General features: G+C 34.9%; 1 protein-coding gene across 1 annotated transcript in view; it reads left to right on the top strand.

Annotated features, from left to right (window-relative positions):
- Positions 1-13,178, top strand: part of LOC135683614 (trafficking protein particle complex subunit 11) — a 34,547-nt gene that overhangs the window by 16,207 nt on the left and 5,162 nt on the right. Inside the window, exons 21-34 of the mRNA XM_065198921.2 lie at positions 141-198; positions 1,636-1,782; positions 2,576-2,754; positions 3,933-4,058; positions 4,809-4,852; positions 5,253-5,347; positions 5,913-5,972; positions 7,063-7,128; positions 8,840-8,905; positions 9,265-9,372; positions 9,650-9,701; positions 10,512-10,623; positions 11,823-11,914; positions 12,505-12,638. Of these exons, the coding sequence (XP_065054993.2) occupies positions 141-198; positions 1,636-1,782; positions 2,576-2,754; positions 3,933-4,058; positions 4,809-4,852; positions 5,253-5,347; positions 5,913-5,972; positions 7,063-7,128; positions 8,840-8,905; positions 9,265-9,372; positions 9,650-9,701; positions 10,512-10,623; positions 11,823-11,914; positions 12,505-12,638 (1,339 nt within the window). The remainder of the gene's footprint in view (positions 1-140; positions 199-1,635; positions 1,783-2,575; positions 2,755-3,932; positions 4,059-4,808; positions 4,853-5,252; positions 5,348-5,912; positions 5,973-7,062; positions 7,129-8,839; positions 8,906-9,264; positions 9,373-9,649; positions 9,702-10,511; positions 10,624-11,822; positions 11,915-12,504; positions 12,639-13,178) is intronic.

The raw sequence follows: 13,178 nt of genomic DNA, 5'->3' as shown, positions 1-13,178 counted from the left end.
ATATTTTGATTATTCTATGAGTGATTATTTTTGTTTATTTGTATCAGTATATTATTTTTATCATCACAATATTATCCATGATAATATTTCTGAATGGTATACCGAGTTATCCTCGACCTTTCTATCACCTTAAAATTCAGATCAACTGCTGTCATGCCGATTAAGATTTCAAACTTGTCTGTTATTTTCAACAATCAGGTATGTTACTCGTGTTAATTTGATATGTGAAATAAAAGCAAATACGCATTGATATATGTTTACAAGAAATTATACTGAGCCAAACGGCTACACAAAAAAATTATTTTCTTCTTAGAACGTATTAAACATTTGCTGTTCGATTAAGATATTGAAGAAAATGATTCCGAAAAATTTGTTGACAACACAGTTGGAACAGAAGTTCTCATTTAGAATTGTTGTCAATATCAAATAATGTATAATTGAAAGAGTTATATATTCCTTGCTGTAATAACGACAATAAAATAAGCAGAGAAATCAAGTACCAAAGATGAAATAGACTGAATTTTTTCTTTCGGTGCAAAATTTGCTGATTATATTGTCGTTATTTTGGTAAAGTTCCACACGCAACTCACATATTTTATTGGATCTTGCTGTAATTAATCAATAGCTGCAATGCCAGGTCTCAATAGTTTTCTACAGCACCATCACAAGTAGACCCTGCTTTCTAACATAGACTTTAATTATGTGGGCTAAGATCAACATTCGATATTATTAAGCTTGTGTTATAGAAATTTTGAAATAGCTCGACCATCTTGTTTAGTCTGTTTTTTAGAATCATCCTTTTTTATTAGGTGTTTAGGAATGAAACATTTTATTATATATCTCAATAGTTTGATGGCACAGAATTTAAGATGTCAGAATAATGATCGAAAATGCGAAGTTTGACAACTTATCCCTAATGTTTGACCGAAATAGGCTAATCAGAAACGCGAACAGATTTTTGATAATATTCCCTAAAAGTGTAATTCGGTCATTGGTGAACATTTATTTGCTCGAGAATCAAAGCTGCAGAAAAACTTATGGAAACGCTCATAAAATCATTGGGCAAAAGAGGCCGTCTTGTATTTTAGGTATCTTGGAATCTTCTACATTAGGCAAAAGATCCTGAATTGTGTAGGCAGAATGGGTTCGTTTTCTCTCTTGAACTTTATTAGTTGTCGGCACTTGCTGATTGGTCAAAACTATAAACCAATCAAATGAACCATCCCTCCTCTCACGTCGCTTTTAATGTCACGTCACGAATTCTGAGAAATGTCGGACGAAAAGTACTCCATAAAAAGACTAACACTTATTTCGTATTTCATCGTTCTATTTACCCTTCTACCACCAATTGTACAAATTGTCACAGTTTTAGATGATTAAAAACATATAACATATCAGAATTGCTTTGCCGTTTTGATATTTCTAAAACTTCCCGAATAAAGTCTATCTATATAAACCCCTTATTCATCGAAGGAAGCATGGAAAGGAACCAAGCTAAGGCAAACACCCAGTAAACAAAAAAGCTAAAAACTGTATATTTCTGTATGGATGTCCTTGGTTGTAAAGACATCTTGGATGTCCTGCTTACCACCATAAAATACCATCTCTGTTGAAATCAGTATTATTCTACCGCAGGTTTATAACCAAGTTTCACTAGATGCTCATGACGAAGATCCTGCAAGTGAAAATAAACATTCATCTTTAGTGCTACATCCAGGAAAAGTCAAATTTGTCAGCTTCAGTTTCATTCCACTGCTTTCTGATATTGGCACAAAATTAGAGGTGATTATGGCTTTTTTGATAATTTTTACCTCCTGGAAGAAGTTTCATGTGACTGATGCTTTTAGAAAATCACCCAATGTTTACTTCCTGGTGTTTGCTTACTAGAATGGTGTCTTGTAACTGTCCCTTTCGAGAAATGCACCCAAATTCTACTTCTTAATGTCAACTTCCTGGTATTAGCTTTCTGGTGTCAACTTCCTGGAAGTAATGTCCCGTGTTCTTTGTAAATGAGCCTAAAATCGACTTTCCGTATCGTTTTGAAATGAATTTCGAAATGTTTCAAATGTCACACTAAAAGCTTAATTCATTTTGAATTACCTTTACGCTTCAATCATTTAAAATTTGCTTCAGACACTAGAAAATGAAATATTTTTGTCTTTAAATCATTATCCACATTAAATTCTTTGCATAAAGATTCGCTTCGCAACAAACGCTTCAATCATTTTATGCTATTTCAAAGAAGCAGATGAACGAGAAAGCTCTGTTTTCTGTCATCAAAAAAGGTTAAAAGAAATTTTGAAAGTGGTTCAATGTCCTTTCATTGAAGCCATGTATGCCCAAACCAAAAAGGAGAATTGCTGACATATTTCCGAAATAACTATAATTAAATAATAATTCCTTAAGAGTTGAGATTGATGGTTCAAAATTCACCTAAATGTATCACTGAACTAACCGTTCTTCAATACACAGGGCCTATAAGATACATAGATACTGCTATTTTATGAATTGTTCCCTAAAATATTTTAGTCTATCTGCCCTAATGCTATAACTTGAATTTTATATTACTCTTCAGGTAAAGCAAATCCTATTGAATCTTGGGAAGAAAGTTATCTTGAAATGGGATAGTGCGGGAGATGACGCAAACTTCCAAGGTGCCGAATATCAAAATATGACGTCTGGCAGGGTACCAGTTTCCCGTAACCGAGCTGGTGATATTCGTTGGGACTCTGTACAGATCCACCCCGTAGCTGAGTGAGTCACAGCTCTCTCGTTTACTTTGCCTGGTAACACCAGGACAGTCTGTCTCTTTTGAGTTTGTTGTGGCCTAAGCACTTTGGGATTGGTCGCCCTCTTTTGAATTTGCATGCCAGCTCGATTGTGTTTTAATTTAGGTCTTTCCTTGTCAGTTGGTACGTCCTGAGTATCATTGGTACCGTCACTAATCATTGATTGCTATGTATATTTCTAATTAAAACCAAACAGCTAATTCAGTACACAATCAAAAGGCTTTGGTTTAGGTTGTTGTTGTCTTTATTGATTAAAAATGGCATTTTGCAGCAATTGAGCAAATGCCGCGAAAACCCTTCGGATCTTCTACTAAAAACGTTCCCTACAAGCACAGTGCAGTGGTATTTGTTCGGAGAAGGAAGGGGGGAGGGGGGAGTTACCTTAATAGGTTTTGAGAGACAGGACATGCCATTATTTAGGGGTACCTTTTCTGAAAAGGGCGGAATTATGGGTATCAGTTTTCTAAATATATGCGGAATTATGGGTACCATTTGATGTAATGTGTAGAATTATCGGCACCATATTGGGAAAATATTGCAAAGTTGTTTGGGAAATTCAGCATTAACAAAATAAATGTCCAGTTTGAAATGAAGGTATGAGGGTAATATTGAGATTTTTGGGCAAAGAACATACAAAATTTGTCTGATGATTTTGTTGTTGATTATGGGTTTAGTTTTCATCATGTTTGCGGAATTAGGGGTCACATTTTTCCGTCATGTGCGGAATTCTGGGTTAAAATTTTGAACCAAAATGGCACGCCCCCTTCCAAAACTAGGTTAAGTTACCCAACCGGGAGTATTTGTTCATGAATTCTAAACAGAAGTTTCATTGAAATCTTTGAAATCGTATGTACTGTAGTGAGTTTTGTATATATTTATTTTTTCATGGCTAACTATGAAATTTTCTTCCTGTTTGTTTGCTAGGCGATTCAATGAAATACTTGAAACTGAGAACTTTCAGATTTGTTTTCCTGAAATTGAATTCCGCTATATAATTCAAAAGCTGTCCTCAGACAATGTATTCCCTTGGTCATTCAACTAAATTTACTGACCAGACTTTAGATATTTGCATGCATTCATATTTTAACTATTTATATTATATTAATGTATATAATTATAATTATAATTATGATCTCTGTTTAGGCTGGTTCCACGAAAATGTGATATTTCGTTGGATTTTGTCCACGATCCACCCTTGTATGTTGGCGAATTCTATCAAGTTGTTGTCGACGTCACAAATAATGAAAAGTTTGAAATATCCAATGTTTGGTAAGTTTTATCTTTCAACGAGAGATTTGTATAAGTTAAAACTAAGTCCTGGTTACTATCTTATGTTTGTTGCTTTTTGTTTGTTTGTAACACTAGATCTTAGAAATATTAGAAAACATTGTTTTATATGGCATTGGACATTTACCTCAGTGTTACAAATTGAAACTAAGATTTACAATCTAAACTTTGAGTTACAATTTGAAGTTAAGAATAGAGTTGTGTAAGTCATAATTTGAATCTAAGTGCTCCAATTTAAAACCTTATTGGTAAGGCGTGTGGCTCCACTGTCCACTTTAGAATCTTTGCTTCAGACAGAATTGAAGTTTTGGAGAGACGTTTGGCTAGCCCTCTATTATCTTGGTTGAGGAGATTTGTTAGGGTTGTTCAGTGCGGTAGTCATGTGGAAAAAACAAAGGAAAGTTTAATAAGCAAAGTACTGTTTCTTTGTTGATTAAACAAAACTCGTTAAAGCAATTAATGGACAATAGACCTAAAAGCAGAAGTGGCTGTTGGTAAGGCATAAGATTTCATTTTCAGTACTGTATATACAGTAGAAAAAAGCTCCTGTTAACCAATGCCAGTGACGAAAAACAAATTTAATTAAAATATTTTCCTCATCATTGTGTTGTTTTGAAAAATTAATAACCGCTCAATTTTATTTTGGTGTACTAAACTCATCTCTAACTAGAAATTACGATGCGTTTAGCCTTTAATTTGGTTTTGGCTTAATGTGTCTCTCTATATTTTCAGTGTCAATATGAATCTGAAAGTGGATGGTGAGGAAAAAACTTCAAGTAAGGCCTAGATCATGTTCTTTCTTCTAAAGCTCTTTTTATGACTTCAGCCCTTGAATTTGATCTCTTGACACTTGATTTTACTTGTCTAGACTAAATTTGCAGATAGTAAACCCGGGTACCATTGATTCTCGATAATTTATGATTGATTATTTCATTGATTTTATGGGTATTCCTATGAGACTTGGTCCCCTCATTGCCTTGTTTGAAGTGCCACTGAAATGATTTGGGGCTCATAAATCGGGATTTTCAGGGGTCTGTGACGATTGACGTATTAGGCTTTGCAGAGTCGACTCAGTCACAGTAAAACAATCTCGATTTTTTCATTTCATCGCTTTCATCCATAGATGAATCTATACTGACAACAAAGGGTGTTCGTGACTTTCAAATTTTGTTCTAGGCCGCCTGCTGAAATCCCTTACCAGTACAGAAAGTCCCCAGGACGAGGAATCAGAAGTCTCTTTTGATATAAACAATCTTGCACCAGGAGAAAAGGTTTGTGAATGCTTCACGAAGAAGTCATTGAAATAGAATGTACTGTTCGAACATTGTCTTATTTTGAATGTTCTTTGAATTTATTGAACCTATGAAACATCAGTTAAGATAAGAATGTAGCGAATGACTTTTTCGAGAAATTTTGTTAGATCATCCAAGTTCATATTTTTCAATCAAAGTGACCGTCTTAAGCATTTTATGCGGATATAAGTATTTATCTGTCATTTTTACGGAAGCTTACCTTGTTTAATGAAATCTTGTACTCTTGCTTCTGATGATATCACCATGGAGATATATTTTGCGTCTGTTTGTATTTGATTTTGTTTCTACCTAGCATCAGAAGGTAGTTTTCAGTACAAAAAGAAGCTATTCTTATCGAGCTATCCTGGTCCTTCCTCTCGATGTGACCAAAGCTACCTTAACGATGGTTAAGTGAAAGGAACTTTTGTTGCATTTTCTCTAACAAATGTTTTTAGGATATTTCAATCATTTGGATCAGTACTCACAGGTGTTTTGTCAAAAACAATTTCAAAAATGCAGATTCTCTTTATCTTCTATTTTGCAGGCCTCGTCTTGCGTATATGTCAATGGTCTGCAAGAAGGAGAAGAACATATTACTGCTAAGGTACAGCATGTTAAAATTGTAGATTGTTTTGCCAGGTAACGTATATTTCTTCATGATCAAATGAAATGGCTTAACTGCATATCCAGTTGTGATCTGTAGTACTTTGTTCACGTTGATTTCATGTCAAATTCTTACAATTTACCAGAGGTATCCATTTGAAGGGAAGAGTTTTTGCCCCAATTAATAAGAAATTCGATGCAAAAAATATTCTAGATCAAATTGCTTAATTTCGACAACATCGACAAGAATCCTTCATGAAATTGATTTCTTGCTCTCTCATTCCCACTCTGAATTTTTCATTAAAATAAAATATCCCTGAGAGTCTGCCTTTAATTCGTCCATTTATATTTAAAGGATAATATCGATGGTATAAATAAAGTCTCTTTCATGGGTGCGGCTATCGCTTGTCAGCTGCATGCTTGTGTTATGCTACCGTATCGTTCTTGGAAAGGCCAAGATTTTATCAGTACTGTTCGTGTTTGAGTAGCTTACTTAAGTTGAATGTTTTGTTGTATTTTGGTTGTCAGCTTTTTATGCAATGATTAGAGAGTATCTGTAGCTGTTTCTCCTAATCATCTTTCCATTTTTGTAAGGTATTTTACCTTGGCTTGGCGTCGCCAAAGGGGCTATAGGGGGCGCTGTACCCCCAACACGTTGTCCATCGGCGCATAAAGGATTTTTGCCGGGCAAAAGAAAAACTTTTTTCTCACCCGGCAGTATAATTGTAACATTTTCGAAACAGTTGCAACGTATCATATTTTCTGTAGCAGTTGAACTTTCAAAGTATGGCACTGAAGTATTAATTTCGAAATAGAAACGCATAGAAGCAGCATGTCAGATAATTAATCCTATGACCACGCCATTTTTGTCGGCAAATATCATTTCTTTATACATCCGTCCTTGAATGGGGGTAGTCATAAGTGCTTTTTTAACAATAATTTGAATAAATCTTGAATTGTTAGTGTCTTAAAATTTTCCACTACAATGAAGAGAAACAACCCTCATAGCAAAGAAACTTTTCTAAAATTTTATTTATAGATGACAAAAATTTTTTCCAGTTTGTAGTAAATTTGACGCTATTTAATTTCAGGTCACATACGAGATTGTTGTCCCTTGTGGAGATTCTGACCAAGATGTCACCTGTCAGTGTGCTGAGGTAAAAGATGTTTGATTATTGCCATGAAGATTAAATTTTACACTTTAAGGAGCAAATGTTTTCCTAAATATCACTGTGTATTCCAACTGCTATAGAATGCCGCTGCCATCGTTTGTCTTATCGACCGTGCCAAGATCACAGAGCCAAAGAGAGAGACAAGTACTTTGACGATAAACATGATAACAAACTGTACTGAACTTAGCATGCAGAAAAACATATTTGTGTACAAATTGAGTCTCTAAGATACACATGAACTATCGGAAGGGCAATTTAAAGTGCTGAGTTAAGTTTATTACGCAGCTAAGGGAGAGTAAACAATAGGATATAAAGTGTGACGTCACCAAAGTCTATTGTTAGAATTTCTTAATTTTGACCACATAATCTAAAAGAACAGCAAAAAATACGTCTCATTATGCAAAACTAGCAAATGTTCCAAATTGGGCGAGAAATGGCTTATGAAAGAGTTCAAGTTTGCCAACAGAGAAATAAATACAAAATTTTTCAGCGGATAGAATTTCAGACATTAAACTACGGTGAAAATATTTTCGGACATATTTTTGGCATTTAGGACAAAAAAATTTTTAGGACAATTGTTAACCAGTTTTTTGGATGTTTAAAACGAAACCACGTCATTTTATCGACTCAAACTCTTGAGAAATTTGCAAATTTGATAATGTTAAAAAAGTTTCAGCGCCGTATTGGCCAAAATGTTTGGTTTTAAAAAAAAGTATTTTAGAACTAACACCCCTCTCAACGAAGTTCTCTTCTGAGCTCATAGTTTCTTAAACAGAATACTGAGGAAGGAACACTTTTGATGTTATGATCATTCAGTTCTCAATGGCACTGTTATTGATGAGTCGGAAGAAACAGAGATAGGAAACGAAACAAACGACTGTGACAATGAAAACGACGATGTTGTTTGTTTTGACTGATTTTTTCTATTTGCTTGGATAACCATCTGTTTTCAAACGTTTTGCAGACCTACTCATGTTTAAAGATTTAACCTTAATCCTTTAATGAAAGTATAGTATAAAGTATAGTGTAAGTATAAGGATCGAAATGTATAAGACCATTTTTAGTACCAAAGGGTGGTCTAGAAATTTGCTGTCTAGACAGGGATTTATTTCCAATAAACTGGCGGAGAGGACTGCCGGAATTTATACTTGTTTCCACTTCCAATACCTTAAAATTTTGAAGGGGTGTCCAAAAAAATTCTCCCCAGATGTCACGTGACCGATGACGTAAATAGTAACGGTCAGAAAAAAATGAAAGTCATCAAATTTAGAAACAAACCAAATTCATCGAAAGAGTATGCAAAGCTGTGAAAAATGCTTAGAAACTTATATTCTAAAATCATTGAGTTGAAAACTGTCACGTGTCAAAGTTATGTTGACGTTATCATATGCGCAAGTCACAAGTACGGGAAACTGGTAATTACTGCCATTTTTGACTTCGATTATTTATATTATTAGAGGAATTATTGTGATTTTACATTATTTTAGATTATCGATAGCTATTTATAAGCCCTTAGTTCAATTGGCGTTCGAGTCTCAATCATGAAAGAAGACTTCATTTATTGTAGCTTCATTTTTTGCTAAATGTCCTTGCTAACACTATCATAAGACTGGCAAGTCGCTAGTTTGTGATGCATAGTAAATGTTCTGTTCGATTCTAATAGTCTCTGATAGTCAGTTATAATTCCTCTAAACAGGAAGAATCTCTTGCTGTTAAAGTCATGTCTCCTTTGTCTGTCAGCTACCAGTTTTACAACATGCAGGTAAGTTCTGTTCTAAGAATTGTTCCATTTTTAGGAACACCGGTGTTTTTTAAGGACCGTCCTGTTTCTATGACTGTCCTGTTCTTAGGCCCGTCCAGTTCTTAGGAAGATCCTGTAGGGTCGTTCTGTCCCTTCCTGTTCATAGGACCGTCCTTTTTGTGAAGCCGTCCTGCTCTACGCACCAAAGCTATTGCATCGTAATCAGTTACTTAAAACTCTTCTGCATCAGAAGCAGCCAATCCCTGAATTCTTTCTCCATCAAGAGCAGCTATCTGCCAGCTTGAAAAATTTCCGATTTGTTTGAAAATGATTTGTTTATAAGTGTAATAACTATGTTGTTAAATTTTTCTTATTTCAAGTTTGAGGTGATCGACAAAGTCAACGCCAAAGAACCATTTTTGTTATTCTGTAAGCTTGGTAGTGCACCTAGATGGCCTATTTTGATCCAATCAACGTACTTCGACCTGGTATGACGTTTTATGGATCTTTTATCAGGATCTATTTACTATTTTGATGTGTGATATATTTTCTTTCCGACTTTATTGATAATTGCATTCAGAAGTTTTATTAGTATGTTGTAATCAAAAGCCGAGGGGCAATTCACTCTTGCAAATAGCGTACGAGATTTTCCCTAAAACAAAAGGATTTCTGGGAATTTTCATTTAAAACAATAGGATTTTCACGAAGGGTGTACGAGATTTTCTTGGAGCAATCGCTCGTTTTATCATTATTGTCTTTTTTTAGAATGGAAAAGTTTTGCGTAAAAATGGCGATGTTGATGGTCATTTGAATGATAGTAAGTTTCACAAAAGATTGGTTGCAACCTTTGTTGTATTTCGTATTTTAGATTCATCCAAACATTGATTGAGTTGTTTTGTTTTCTTAATCATTTGTTTACTGAAAACACATACAACAATAAGATTCATTGATTTCTTCCCAAATATAACGTTTGCGGTCATCATTCACATTGTAGGTGTAGCTTCGAGCATTGTCAATAGAAAAGTTTTTTCTATTGAGTATGTTTCGAGGATATCATGAAGTGTAAATCTTAGCACCGATAAAATGAATGCTAAAATCGTGATTGGTTGATTAACGATTGAATGATTGATTGATTGTTTCGGTGACTTGTGATTTGAGCCGATGATTTGACGAGATCCCGTGTGTTATACGGCAAATCATATGTCCCGTGTGTTATGGGACCAAAGGCAATGGCCCTAGAAAATTATACACACTCATATTCGAGTCAAAATCACCTGGAAAAAGTATTTTTCGACTAACTGGGTTACCATATTTATTTGCATTAAATTGTTTCATTTTCATGAACATGTATGTGTCAAAAATACTTTAATGCGAATAGGAATACTAAAATACTAATGTTGCAATAAAGTTAGAACTAATAGATGTGGAAATTTCACTTAATTTTCTTTAGAATAGGCAATTAATTTAAATGTTTCATAAAAGTCTGTCTTCGCATAATAGCCATGCTGATAGCGAAGATACGAATAATCTCGGAAACGACACACAGTTTTCGTCGTTTTCTGATCACATCTGTTCTGCTGTTGATTTCTGATTTCCTCGTTGATCATTCACGTCAATTCAATTTCAGTTGAGATCTCTGAAGGCAACGAAGCCACTGAATGTCATTGCCTTGTCACTTCCGCGGATTCTTGCCAGGATGAAGTGGTTTCGTTTGGTGACTTTGTCATTGAATGGAAAAGGTACCATTTTTTGTTTAAGAAACAGTAGGAGATTGAAGTTAATGCTGGTAATTCTTATTTTTGCCAGAACTTTGAGGCTGGGTTGTTCTTAATTTGTTCTTGAATTATTATTGTGTAAGCAGTGCATTTGCTAAATATTGTGCTCAAAGGGGATGTTTGTGCTCAAGCCATCTCTTGTTTTTCCAAGGGATTTCACAGTTTTATTCCAAGCTATATCTTACAGTATCACAGCCTAAGCTTGTTCAAATTTGTTCTTAATTTTTGACCAATTTTGAGGCTCTTATGCTTACCTATTTGTTTTTATAAAAATGTGTACAGGATTTTTATGCAATTCTCCAGAGCTTGGCTTTGATACTGAAAAGAAATAGTTTATTGTTGTTTAATGTGAAAGCGCAAAGAAAAGATTGAAATTTTACTTATAGAAAAATGATGATTCTTTTTGGTATATTTTTTTAAACGTCGTTGCTCCTTGTGATTGCCATTTAATATAGCGAAGGCTTAATATAAGCTAGTCAGTTTTTCCTTGTTCGAACTAACCCATGTAAACCCTAAACCTTAAATATAATTTGATGGCCTAGAGTTACAAAGGAAATTAAAATAGACAAGAAAAGTTGTTTTTTCCCCACCCGAGAGCCGATGCACCAGTCTTACCTTTAATACCTAGGGTGTTAGAGGGGCAGAGAAGCACAACTTACTTAAGGTGTCTTTACTAAACAGTAACATAAAGAACTCTAAAAAGATAACTCCAATCCCTAAAAATTATCAACGATTCGAAGAATCATACTTTGCTTTATACCAAAAAAAAGGAGGGACGTGCTAACTAAACGGCTTGGAAAGAGCATTTCAAACAGGAAAGATAAGCCACTTGAATTCACCCAGTTGAGCCAATCGACAAGACTTTTGTGCTAAAACCCAAATACTTACTTCGTTATTATTTCCGATTACCACGTGATATTAATTCCGGTAAGATTTAGTTTTATTACCATATAAAGTTTGCTTTTAATTTTGTTGATGGCAGTTGTGTATAACACTTTTGGTAAAGCCATTGAACCCTGTTGGAAGAGTCCCCAATGGTTTAGCAATCACCGCCTCGCCACTTTCCTAATATCTAATTTTTTTCAAAAGCAGTTGATTTTCAAGTAATTGGAAATTTTTTTGGCTGCCTATGTCACCTTTCTACGTGAAACCATATTTTCTAGAACGGACTCCAGTATTAATATGCCATGGGTGACAACCAAGGTTCCACTCCCAGATGTCGTTGTAGCCGAAGTGCCTATTTACATTGATACTCGTAAGGATTGAACTTCTTATTGCCGCAACTGTGTTGATTTATGTTGTTGTAATGGGCATAACACTTCTTTTCTTGATTTTCAAATGAATAAAGGGACTGCAATCTTGACTCTGTTTACCATTTTTTCCACCGCTGTTGCGCTTAAGAAAGGAGATTGAACCTTTCCTGTTTTTTTTAAATAACTTTTGCATTTGATATACTTTGGTACTCTGCAAGCAATAACTGCGATTCCATCTATATAAACATATATTTATCAATACAGAACACATGCTGCTTGTATGTCCTTTACATAACTTCTAATAAAGTTTTTGATGTATAGATCAGGACGGTTCCAAGTTGCTACTCCAAGTTTGATGCTTAATGCGATCATTAGGCACAGCTCTGCCTAAACTACATCGAACACTTTATGACAGACCAGGAAACGGTGATTTCCATAAATTTCTGATCAAATACAAATTCAAGAGGCAAAATTCTGCTGTCATTAATAGCTCAGGAAAGTAATAGGCTTTTTTATGCGACACCCAAGAAGGCTTTGAAATTTTTGGTGTTGTCTTGTCGTATTTATAGGCTTACTTTACACGATTTTACAGGAATACCTTCATGTGGGTGTGTGCAAGAAGCTCTTCCAGTGACCTACAAAATTTACAATCGAACAGACATGGTGCAGGAAGTTGAAGTGGAAATCGAGCCGAGTGAGGCTTTTATGTTTTCTGGTAACAGACAGGTAAGATTTTGTGCCCATATAGACTTGTCTTCGTATATAAAATTGATTAAAAAAAGGTAACGAATAAAGGTAGTTGTTTGTGCTGTGTAAAGCGATTCATAATCTACACCTATTTTTAGCTTTCATTTTTATAAAAACCAAATAACAGCTGCTCCTCTTAATACAATGATATGACACCTTTCTCGAAAGAGCATGGTACTAGGTGGTTATCTGACTCAGCGCTGAAAATTGGCCATTTACGGTAAGCTTAGTGTAAGTTATTTTGCTACCTGTTGATGTGCATCAGTTAAAGGCAATGCGTCGCTCCGTTCGTTGGTAATTGTTTGTTGAATTTTGAGGTTCCTCGAAATTAGAGAAACGTGACAGATAAGTACAACTGATCAATAGCAAATGTTCCAAACCGATATGACACCAGGATCATATCGTTCCAGGAAGGGTCATATTGGTTTGGGCAAGAAAAAATAACTCGAGGCTTTTGTAGCGGTTATCATGGCCCCGAAGGCGCTCATCGTGGTTTTGCGGGCAATGTGAATGAATGTT

The sequence above is a fragment of the Rhopilema esculentum genome, chromosome 7, assembly GCF_057945365.1.
Source record: "Rhopilema esculentum isolate cy_ngs chromosome 7, ASM5794536v1, whole genome shotgun sequence".
NCBI classification, from domain to species: Eukaryota; Metazoa; Cnidaria; class Scyphozoa; order Rhizostomeae; family Rhizostomatidae; genus Rhopilema; species Rhopilema esculentum.
The sequence above is the reverse complement of the archived record's forward strand: the minus strand, read 5'-3'. Positions and strand labels throughout refer to the sequence as shown.